The 12,649-nt window shown below is 29.7% G+C and overlaps 3 protein-coding genes and 2 non-coding genes across 5 annotated transcripts; 2 read left to right on the top strand and 3 right to left on the bottom strand.

The window, feature by feature from the left end:
* Positions 1–394: 394 nt before the first annotated feature.
* Positions 395–468, bottom strand: PWA37_000102. Its single transcript has one exon. It is a non-coding gene; the product is annotated as a tRNA-Asp (tRNA).
* Positions 469–484: 16 nt separating this feature from the next.
* On the bottom strand, positions 485–557 carry PWA37_000101. Its single transcript has one exon. It is a non-coding gene; the product is annotated as a tRNA-Arg (tRNA).
* A 4,855-nt stretch (positions 558–5,412) lies between these two features.
* On the bottom strand, positions 5,413–8,535 carry MPH1 (3'-5' DNA helicase; the record flags this gene model as incomplete). Its single annotated transcript, XM_064856790.1, has 1 exon — positions 5,413–8,535. One exon carries the CDS (start codon positions 8,533–8,535, stop codon positions 5,413–5,415), a length of 3,123 nt encoding a protein of 1,040 aa, XP_064715923.1.
* A 678-nt stretch (positions 8,536–9,213) lies between these two features.
* On the top strand, positions 9,214–11,775 carry AIM21 (Aim21p; the record flags this gene model as incomplete). The annotated part of the gene is made up of 1 exon (XM_064856789.1): positions 9,214–11,775. One exon carries the CDS (start codon positions 9,214–9,216, stop codon positions 11,773–11,775), a length of 2,562 nt encoding a protein of 853 aa, XP_064715922.1.
* A 302-nt stretch (positions 11,776–12,077) lies between these two features.
* IST3 (U2 snRNP complex subunit IST3) lies at positions 12,078–12,626 on the top strand (the record flags this gene model as incomplete). Its single annotated transcript, XM_064856788.1, has 1 exon — positions 12,078–12,626. The coding sequence occupies one exon, from the start codon at positions 12,078–12,080 to the stop codon at positions 12,624–12,626; it is 549 nt and encodes a 182-aa protein (XP_064715921.1).
* Positions 12,627–12,649: the final 23 nt, after the last annotated feature.

Here is a 12,649-nt window from a genome sequence, read left to right as displayed (position 1 = left end):
AGTTTCTTACAATGTACAAATAATAGGAGCTAGAGTAGTTAGTTAACATACAAAAAGTTACATATTCTACTACTTCTTGCTTCTTATCTCTAACCTTATATAATAATTCTTATAGTATCTCTTAAGATGCTATTATACTTTACAAGCCCCTGTATTAAAGAGAAGCTTATAAACGTATATATATCTGTGTATGTTAATTTTCTCCAAATTGTGTATTATACACAGAAAATAGTCAAGAATCATTTACCTAATTTAATGTTCGAGAAGTATAAAACTTTCGTAATATCTGCTTGTCTATTGCATTAATCACCTTATTGTATCAGGAATATACTACTTCCTTACAGATGTACTTTTTCGTCACAAACGATCTACAGATGAGAAAAATATCAAAAAAACTCCGCGACGGGGAATTGAACCCCGATCTGACACGCGACAAGCGTCCATTCTGACCATTAAACTATCACGGAACAACATAAGAAAGAAAGCACTCACGCTGGGGGTCGAACCCAGAATCTTCTGATTAGAAGTCAGACGCGTTGCCATTACGCCACGCGAGCTCAAATTCCTGAACGCTGTTGTAGTATGGTGTGGTGAAGTTCTTTGTGTATTCCAGGGAAGCGCAAATAATATTAATAGTAATTCAAATAATCGAGACAGTAATCAACTATAGTCGATAGTATAATTACTAAACGGTCTTATATATTAAGCGACTTATATCGAGCTAATGTACTTATTCGAAGTTACTTGACTTGTTACTTGCTTGTTGTTCTCTTTTTTTCATATATAATATATAAATTATTTACAAGAAACGGTTATGGAAGATGATCTTTTATCTCCAGAAAACGTTGTCCTTTTATATGTTTTCTGGAGCTCGATCGATTATTCAGGTTACTACATTAATGACTTGACTGATTCAACCCTAAAATTTATTATATTAATTTAGGTGCACTACTGGATTAGAACTGCATCCCAATTCTCTAATCATGGTGATTAGTAATACACGTGGGACTTACTAAAACAATAGGTAAATTCTAGATTTGCCAAGGTCTTATGTAATCCAATCTTTTTATTATGCAGCATCTAATGTTGTAGCACATGTATGGCTTACTAATACACTAATTGGTTCTAGATTCATTCAGGATCTTATGTAATCTTGATGGTTATAACTATTCTATTCCACAACAAACGCTGTTATAGTTCAGACTTATGACCAATTTTTTAACAGTACTATTGAACGAATAGTAAGGGTAATAACAAATATATAAGAACGTTATATATAACTAGGAGAGTTAAGGGTTTATTGCTTGTTTTTTTTGTATTATACAATGTGCTACATATAATTATAAATCAACCAAACATATAAATTTAGATACCAAGATACTGGTCCTTTATATATGAACTATGGGTTGATAGTTTCTTATTTGAGGTTCTGTAACGACTGTCACCGTAGATACATTTCTCCTTAATTAGCTATTTAATGTTTCATGAATGTTTCATTTTGTTACATAGTATTCAACAATCATATGGGATTTATCAATAAACCCTAAGTCCTATAAATCCAAACTAGAACTTTTTCTTGACCACCATCACAAAACCCTAACAATATTTTTCAACCCTAATCGTTTTTTTCTATATAATCATGTTGGAAAATGAGAGTTTATTACTGTCATTTTCATAAGAATTATTTTTAATTAGTTTTTCTATATATTATGTGGTGTACGAATGTACATAATATCAGGAAAACATTTTAATTGTCACCAAATATGTCGTTCGAAGATTTGAAAAGAAATGAAAAACTTTAAAAGAAAACTTAAAGTAAATAAAAGAATTTATACTGTGTACACTATATAATAAGTATATGCATGTATTTGGTACAAAACAAAATAAGCATCTATAACTTAATGATGTCTACCATTACCATGGACGCTGAAGGCTCCAAATTCCAACAAATCATAATATCAAGGTTGACCTACAACATGGTTGATTGTAATATGAGATGATGAGATTCTTTTGTATATTTCGGGAAAGTGCAAATAATACTAATAGTTATTCAGGTAATCGAGACAGTAATCAACTATAGTCGATAATATAATTACTAAAACGGTCTTATATATTGAACGGCTTTTTATTGAGCTAATATATTTATTCGAAGTTACTTCTTGTTACTTGCTTGTTGTTCTATTTATATTTATATATAATATATAAATTAGTTGGAATTTGGAGCCTTCAGCGTCCATGGTAATGGTAGACATCATTAAGTTATAGATGCTTATTTTGTTTTGTACCAAATACATGCATATACTTATTATATAGTGTACACAGTATAAATTCTTTTATTTACTTTGACTCTTCTTTTAAGTTTTTCATTTCTCTTCAAATCTTCGAAAAACATACTTGGTGAAAAATAAAATGTCTTCCTGATATTATGATACATCTGTACACCACATAATAAACAGAAAAACTAATTAAAAATTATTCTTATGGAAATGACAGTAATAAACTCTCATTTTCCAACTGTATTTAATATAAGAATTAAAAAGCTTCAATAACCTAGTGATGTCAATCATTTCCACAAACATTAAAACCCGTGAATTCTACAAACAATAATGCCAAAAATTTACAGTATAATAATGACACACAACATCCTAAATACTGAGAGTATCGCTTCATATTCTAATACATATGTTGCATTTTCAATGAATAATTCACAACATACCTTGTATATCTGTTGAAATATAATTAAAGACTTTTTGGTATTCTAAATTTGACAAACTAAATAACTAAAACGTTATAGAGGTTTCTATTGAAGACTAGTCAAAAATAAAATGGATTGCACGATGTATTCTTATGTATTGTGTGCTAGTGATAAAAAATTAAAAAAATCAAACAATATAAATTAGAATTATGGTACTATTGATATCCAACCATAAATAAACTGAGAGCTTATAATACCACCAATATTACATTATAAGTTTATATTTTTTCATTGTATTAATTTTATAAGGAATTTTAATAAAATGTTTGGCACAAAAGTTTTTTTCTCAAAAAATCCATTAACTCCAATAATTATCTGTTTATTGCCTACAATGGATATTTGCCAGATAAAAAATGCTCTCTATATGTTTTTAATTTTTTATTTCACAAGATATAATACTGCTCATTTCTTGTTAAAACTGATTTTAAAAAAGTTAGAACAGTTACACTATAACATATCACCTCAAATAACATACTAAAATATGAATTTTTATTATGTATGAACATTTACGAATTATATAATTGGTTGAGCCTAACTATTAAATAGATTAGTCCTAACTATTATCAATATTCTTATTAGGATTATTATTATTGCTCATGATATCCCTCTAGGTTAGACCTATCAGATAGAATACAGATGTTAACGTTAATAATTACATCTTGCACTGTCTCTCAATAATTGAGGGTCTCTTAAGTAAGTTTGTTCCAAGCCTTTCGCCTTGACATTAAGCGTTACCCGCAGACTACGTATTTCAGGATTTCCAATTAGATTTTCTTACAGACACATCCAATATAACAAAAATAATTCTATATCGAGTATTATATGTAAAAGCTGTCCAGAAGATTTATAAAGAGGTCTTAGAAGAATAAATTGGGTAAAATAACACTAGAGTATATACAGTTAGAAGATAACTTCAAACAATAAGATCTATGTTCAACATCATTAACGATTGTGTAAAATCGTCATAGCACATAACCTCAATTAAAAAAAAATTCTGCCCTTACATCTCTTTAGATTTTACCATAACCCCATACCATGTTTCCTCATATATATCAGATATTGAAAATGTAAGCTAACCTTCAACTTTTAAGGTATGTGATCCGGTAACTCACACCTTTGCTACCTTTTTTAAAAGTGATCTAGATGAATTTTTTATATATTACTCAATATAACTTCGTGCAGATGGTATATACATATATATATTCATACTTTCCTTAAATATATTATAATTATGATTCATCTACAGGATTAATTATTACTCAGTATATATCCAGAACACTATACTTTAAAGAAAAAAAAAGTGAATAATCATTCACAAAATCATTACACTATCTATATACTAATGAACTGTAATATTGTACAAAAATATTCAATTCTCCATAAAAATCACAAAAAGTTTCCTTTATCATCAAAGGAAACAATAAGAGTATAACATATTCCATACTAATAAACAAAATTTTTGTAAAAATTTGTGAATTGCTATTATTATTATTTTTTATTTGTCATATTTACTTTTCCACATAGGTCATGACTAACAATACAATTAGAACGTGAATTTATTATTAAACCAATCACTTGATACTGTGGCCTCACAACATATCTAGAATTGGAAAATAATAAAATAAAATCTATCTCAATAAAGATATGGCGAAAGTAAAAGATAATTCCAAAAATTCCCTACATAATCTAAAATGATTCTAAAAAGCGAATCATCAAAGGTGATCATGAGGAGACGGTCTGGTTTAATTATATTTCAACCAGCAAAAACACAATCTCGGACGAATCCTCACTGATATGCGTATTTCCCGTGCATAAGGATGGTTTTTTTAGCGTAAGAACAAGTAAAAGAGACTAGGATATCATAATAAAATAAATAGAACAGTGGAGGTTAAACAATTGGTTCGTTAAAGTGGGCCTGAACATGAGAGCCACTTATTTCATCATTTTCATTCCTTTTATAGGTTATGGAAAATCTAAAAAGAAAAAATTCTGTTCACGAAAAAAAAAAAAAAAAAAATAAAAAAAAGTCTCTTTCTTCATGATATTATTTTTTCCGCGGAAAGAAAAATTTCTGAAAAAAAATAACACGTAACGGAACAAACCAAAATTAAACACGGTTAGAGTCCTTTGGCTAATGGTGTACAAATTTGAAGACTTTTTTGAAGGAGAATAATGTCAACAACACATAACAAAACAAAAAGTTAGTCTTTAAAGAATAAAAATTAACTATTTGAATAGAATTTGCTTACTAATGTATTTGATATATTCATTTTTTATTTCCAAGAAATAATAATAATAATAATAATAAAGGAAAATTTAATCCATACACCCACAGTAGAAAATATACACTACTCTTTTTCGCTCGTTTTATTTTTCGAAAACTTATAGAAAAGACATTCTTATTTATGATAAACATGAAAGTAAAAATAACAAAAATAATAGTAATATTACAACACTACGATATTGAAATATATATTGTACAAAATGTCTCTTGATTTGTTATGGGCGCTACTGTTGAAAAATTAAAAACAGATATCTATAGAATAGATGATTTAAATTGTATATTTATCTAATCCATAATTTTGTATTGATTAGGAGAGGAATTATAACAATTCTTTCTATTTGTCTTAGCTTATGTATATACAGAGACAACAAAATTAAATTTCTAAGTCAGAGTCAGAGTTTAAAAGTGCATCTAAGGCATTATCTTCGTCGTCACGGTCATCCTCATCAAAATTATTATGATTATGTTTTTGATCTAATATCTTCCCATTGCTTAAGTGCGTATTTATATTCTTCTCATCGCAATTTTCAATTGCATTTAATTGTACATCATTTGTGATAGGAACTTTTAACATATTATAATTATCTCTCTCCAATCTCTTTACCATGCATTTAGTCCTATTCATTTCTATAATTGTCATTCTATCTTTTTCTTTCATATTTTGGAATAAGTCCAATAGAATTTTAATCTTATTAGAATGTGATATTTTGCCTACAGAAGTAAATTTATTCATTGTTGGTATTACGTCTATTTTTGGAATTGCTTTAGGATTATAATATTTTTTAAAATATTCTATATCATCATTTTTTAAATCAATGGTATATGAAATTTCTTGTTTTATTCGTGGATCATTAGACAAATCAGTACTATTCACTGTCAATTCATCTACTTGATTTGGAAAACAATCTATATTCTTAGTCATTGATAGAATTTCATTACTTGAATCTTCTTTCGTTACTTCAAAGTGTTCATCATCACTTAAATGATCTTCAAAATCATTGCTTGAAGACAATGAATTATCCTCATATTTATCCAGAATTGTTAACTTAGGTTTTTTAACACTATTACCAGACTTTGTATCCTCATCTAAAATCCTTTTTTCGCCATCTGATGTAATTATATATTTATCAACAAGATCACTTGCTTTTAATATTCCAGTTTCCACATTATCTGGAATGAAAAATCTTTTTGAACTTTTTGATTTATCTTTCCCTTTTACGCTCTTTAATTGATCAATAATCGTGGGGCCTTTTACCTTTTTCCCACTAATATCTTTTAACTTTGTATTTTTTGACTTTGACAATTTATCGTTTTTATTCTTATTTTTGGTGTTCTTACCCAACATACACTGTGTAGCATAACGAATAACTTCATCTGTATTCTCAATGCTATTAAGTGCTTCATCTTCTTTATTTATATTTATGAAAACTTCTTCACAACGTGGAGTGAAACTCTTAGGGATTATTCTATCGGAATGTTGATATTCAATACAATCCTGACTAATCAATTTTTGTAAATTTGAGTAATCGTTCATGGCCTGTTCAAACTTATAGGCCTCATTACTACTAAATAATAGTATGACGTGACCATCTCTTTTTCTGCCTGTTCTACCCATTCTTTGAATGTTTTTAATAGGGCTACTTGTAGTGTCATAACAGATTATTAAATCAACCTCCCCAATATCTAACCCTTCCTCACCAATAGAAGTACAAACAAGGACATTATATTCACCATCTTTAAATTTCTTGATCACTTCCTTTTGTTGTTTCTGATTCATACCATTAATCTGAGCCTCTTCTGAGCTAGCTGTTCTTCTAGCACTTCTTTCTATACTTTCCTGTTCCTTTTCTTTTTGTTTTTTCAATTGCAATTGTTCCTCCTCTTCCTTCCTTTTCAGTCTGTCGACTTTCTTTCTTCCTTTTGGTTTGTTTTTCATTGTAAAACCAACATCATCAAATTCCTCTTTACCTCTTGCTTGACCAATGAAAATATGAGGACGAATATGATGATCATTCATAGAATCAATACATTTGACAATTTCTAAAGCACTCTCTCTCAATTCAGTGAAAATGATCACACGAGACTCGGCTAGGTTGATGTCTTCCTTAAAATAATTCTCTAACTCATTTCGAATATATTGTAACTTCTCATGCCCCAAAAATGATTCATTTGCTAATAAGTTGTCACATTTTTTCATTAATAATTTTAGGATAGGATTAAAATAAAAATCTGCAGCAATCTTATTAGTTGATTTTCCCAGGTTATACTTGGTTGTAAATTCTTTATATTTATTTTTAAAATAATTGTAAAATGTTCTAATGCCATATATTTTAATTCTCTTCAGCATGTGTCCGACATGATTTAATAACTGTAAAATAAAGAAATTCCTCCATTTAATACCTTCAGGTATACTGGGATTAGCAACAATCTTTTGACTTTGTTGCATGGCTTTGAATGCATTGATATTAGAAGGTGGACATTCTTCATAAATTCCTAATTCTACAGCTTGTTTCAAAGTCGGTGTAATGGCAATACCTAGTTGTTCAATGATGTCCTCAATCTCACAGGTGAGTTGAGTTGAGACTTTCGTTATCTCCTTGTGTTTCATATATGGAATAATATCCAAACTTTCTTCAGTTCTCAATTCAATCTTAGATATATTCAGATTATTAACCACTTCCTGAACATTTTCTAATGTTGTCCCTGGTGTTGCAGTTAAAGCAAGAATTCTATATGATGTATTAAATCTGTCAATAAATTGAACTACATTTGAATATGCGTATGACCCTGTTGCCCTATGAGCTTCATCGATAACCAAACATATGATATCTTTTGGATCCAACACACCTCTTTTTAAGTCATTTTCCACTACCTGTGGTGTGGTAAAAAATACTCTTTTTTCTTTCCATATCGTTTCTCTATTCTTTCTAGTTTTGTCTAATAGAATTGCCGTTTTATCATTGGGAATTCCAGTAATCCCCAAACACGCTTTAATCTGCTGTGCTACCAAAGGTCTAGTCGGTGCCATGAATATCACTTTTGCATCTTGAGTCCATCTAAAGAAATTTAACATTACAGTAGAAGCAATAAATGTCTTACCCATACCAGTTGGAATTGCACATAAAACATTAGTTAATAATGCTCTTTTAACAATATTATATTGATATTCTCTTACTTGATAGTTTGTGGGATATATGTAATAGGATAGAACTGTCAAATTTTCTGGTGTGTTACTATCATTATCTTCTAATAGAATACCATAGTCTTTGGCATCATCATGTTGATTAAATTTGTGATGTGTTGGGCCATATGACACGTCGTGAATAATTTCTTGATAATAAACTTTTTGTCCAGGTAGTACATGATTAAATAGATCTCTTTGAACAGGTAATCGTTTTTGGAAAATTGTTTTTTTAACAGCTTTATTTATATTTTTTTCATAAAGGGCATCAAAATCTGCATCATCTTCCAAATCACTTATACTCGTCCCATCCATTATTTACTCATTTCACAACATTCATTAAAACTGAGAAAGAGATATAAAAAACGAAGGACAAAATATGATGAGGTATCACACAGATACAAATATTAGTAAGTATGTAGAACTATCAATTAACTGCGTATCGTTATATGTGAAATACTACTAATAAATCTCTTTCCCGTTGATATTTTACAAAACAAATAACTATTTTCAAATACAAATGTTTAATAAGGGAAATATTGGTAGCAATAATCTAATCTACTAATGGTTATCGTGTTTCACAAAGCATAACTTTATGGAGAAATAACTCTCAGTCATTTTTTTTTTGTAAAACCTTTCACTGTATATAAGATTCTTTTTAAAAGAATATAGATTATTTCTTGGCGATTATTTCTGTAATTTTCCGTACAAATTTTTGCCAATAAAGTCAGAATACTTCTTGTTAAATATACATGAAAAGATAGGGAGGTGTGCGTATCTTGATTCAAGAACAAACACTATTCTGTAGATATATAAGACTGGAGGACAAGAAGCAATTCCTATAGAGAATAAAGCCTTTGACTTTATTGAATGAACAAAGAATACACTCAAGAAGGAACAGGGAGGATTTGAATAAAAATAACAGTTATATTATATTCCTTGAATAGAATAAACGTGAATTAAAATCACAAGATTAATATCCAATTTGAAACTATGAATTTTTCAAACAACAAATCTACAGATATAAATTCTAACACTGAGGGTTTATCAATCCCGTCTATTCCAAAACACAGGCCTATCAGGAAGGCATACACAGTAGATGCTACTCTTAAAATAACTTCATCAAAGCCACAAAAAAGAACAACAAATGTTTTGGAAGAAGCATTTGATAATGGTGTTAAAATTCCAACTGTACCATTGCATAGACCTGTCAGGAGAACTACTACTGATGAAATCAACAATTTGATAAGAGACACAAATGAAGAACTGCAACAAATGGAGAAATTAGTCACTAAACATACACATGCACGTCCATCAGACATATCTAAAACACAAGATACTAGTACAAATTCTTTTTCTCCCAGAGCATCTTCTGATTTACTAAATGATTTTAATAAAAAATCGGAACCACCAGTGGTTCCTCAAAGGCCACATTCCAATAAATCGTCATTGTTATCTAATGTAGAAAACAATTCACAATCTACAGATGTAGATAGAACAAAGGCTATGAAAGGCACAGAGACCACTAGTCTATTGCAATTAGAATTTTCTGCAATAGATAAAGAATCAAATAATTTTGATTTCGATAAGGAAGACTATAAATTGCCACAAGTTCCATTAAAAAGACCTATTAAAAGGCAAAGTTCTTTAGAACCAAATGAACCATCTATGACAAATCCTTTTTTTGACAGTAAGAAGAATTACTGTGCAATAGAATCAGTAAATATTCCTGTGAAACTAAAAGAAGGACCAACAGAAATAACAAAACCCATACAATTTAATAAAGAAGATACTGATTTGATAAAGGAAAAGAATATAATGGAATCAGCAGATACTGAAACCAGCTTGGATTTCAATAATTTTTCAAATACAAAAGAATTAAATAATGCCGATAACGTCAAGCAGGACATTCAATCTTTTTGCCAAAAGAATGAACAGACAAATGATGGAATCAATAGTTTAGTTATCAAAACAGAGCCCAACCTTAATACAGAACGAGAAATTAGCAAAAATTATGACGATAAAGAGATAGAAAGAACAATCGATATTAATGATAATTGTGTTGCTAAAAATGAAACCGTTGAAATAGAAGAAACTGGGGATGAATCTGATTGTTATGAGAAGAATAATAATAATATCCAAAACAATGAAATTGTTGGGAACATTGAGAATACTAATGATCGGACAGAACCTTTAAGTGATGTGGAAGATAGAGACTTACTTTCACAAAATATACCATCAGGCAATGCTGATATTGAATCTTCCAATGTAGAAGAAGAAAAAAGAGCATTTGAAGATGAGGAGAATGAAAAATCTGGAGTTGAACCATTGATAAATCCTACATCATCAAATTTAGAAAAAATATCATCTTCAATATCTACTGCTAAGGAAAGTAACAAGGACCGTAATTCGAAGAGTACAGAACAAAATATAGTTGTTGAATCAGACTTGGAAAATAACTTAGAAGGTGGTATTATTCCAAAAGATAATCCAGAACCACTACTTGAGAAGGAAGAGAACGTAATTACTGACGGTAATTTGAAAATAAATGAAGATAATATGAATTTCTTTTCCGATGCTAATAAAGAAAATTCTTCAGAGGTGTTGCCAACTAATATATCTGTGTCAAAAGTGATACCACAAGTTCCTCTCTCAAGACCACAAAAGAGGGGACCACCACCAGTCCCTAAAAAGCCATCATCAAAAATTGCTGCATTCCATGAAATGCTACAGAAGCAGCAAATGAAGGACTTTGAAACACAAGATATAAAACTAATAAAGAATGAAGAAACTGGTAAGCAACCGCCAATAAATATAAACTTTATCGATAACTTAAACAAGTTAGTTGCCCTCCCAGGTATGGTACCACCAAACCCAAATTCTATTTCTAAGGTTGGTAATAATGAGAAGATGCAAGATAATGATACTGTTGCAACAAATGGCAAATTTGAATCAGATAAATCAACCACTAAGAAAGAACTTCATGATTTGCGTCAGCGGAGAAGTAAAGGGCCTAGGGGGAGAAAACTTCCATCTAATGTAAACAACATGACTAAAATTGTTGTTAAGAATGAAAATTATGTGGTTAAAGTTAGACATCTGTGGTCCTTGAAATGTAAAATAAATAATTTTACTGCACAGACTCTAGAAAATGGTAGTTTAGTTGTGACAGAAGATGGAAGGTTGAACGATCAACAGAGTGATGTTATGGATGCAGATTCTTCAAAAGCTACAAAAGAGCATTTACCTGAAGATGATTTGGTTATGGGTTCAACAATTCATGCAGAGTCCAGAAAACTTTCAAACTCGACAATATCTTTAACTGATAGCATCCTATCTCGAAACGATTATAATGATGAAGCCATCTTGAGAAAAGAAAAAGACTTTGAGACGACTACTGAAAAACAAATGCAAGGACACTTCATAGAGAGTGACAGTGCGATTGCCGATTGTATTAATGATTCATTTGCGACTGACTCAAAGACATCAACAGTAGGCAGTCTGAAACCAATTGTCACGAGTATTACTGAAGAAGGCAATATTAATTCAAATTGAATTTAAGAATTTATCACTAAATTTTCTGATAAATTTATAAATAACTAATTACTTCATATCAATTTATGTGTATATATATGTAGAATCACATTCTTTTATTTGTTTTTCTTCTTATGTGTATAACGAAATTAAAATTATTTTATTGGGTTTGGTGAAAATATAAAGAAAAATCAAATAAACCGCAAAAAAAATATTTAAAAGCATATGAATACCACCTCAAAATAGAAATATTTCATTTTAAAGCAAACCGATACAGAGACAGTTAAACAAAAAAATATCATTGGTACATAAGTATATATGACATGTCTGCTCAATCTAGGAATATTCAAAAAATTAATAATGCTGAATTAGAGGCTGGAATACTGAAGCCTGAGTTATCATGGCATAATGATTATAAGGATCAAGCTTACATATTTATTGGGGGTTTGAATAGAGAACTAACCGAGGGTGATATATTAACAGTATTTTCCCAATATGGTGTTCCAGTTGATATACTTTTAGTACGAGACAAAAATACTGGTGAGTCAAAGGGTTTTGCATATTTAAAATATGAAGATCAAAGATCTACTATCCTTGCAATAGACAATTTAAATGGTGTTAATATAGCTGGAAGAAAGATACATGTAGATCATGTCTTTTACGAACCTCGTGAGGATAACAGAGAATATAGTGAAGCAGTCAAAAAAGAATTACGCAAAGATTATGTTAATACACAATCTTCTGTTAACACAAGTGAGAAAACGAAGATGGGATCCTTGGATCCTTGGAAAGACAAGGCTTTTAAGCATGAAAATAAAGATTCTGAAATTAGAGTTAATGATGATCTTAATGATCCAATGGCAGAGTTGTAAAAAAAATACTGAATATTTACAGA

This window comes from Arxiozyma heterogenica, assembly GCF_036370985.1.
Source record: "Arxiozyma heterogenica strain weizmannii chromosome Unknown scaffold_11, whole genome shotgun sequence".
Classification (NCBI taxonomy): domain Eukaryota; kingdom Fungi; phylum Ascomycota; class Saccharomycetes; order Saccharomycetales; family Saccharomycetaceae; genus Arxiozyma; species Arxiozyma heterogenica.
This window is presented reverse-complemented; position numbering and strand designations above follow the sequence as displayed.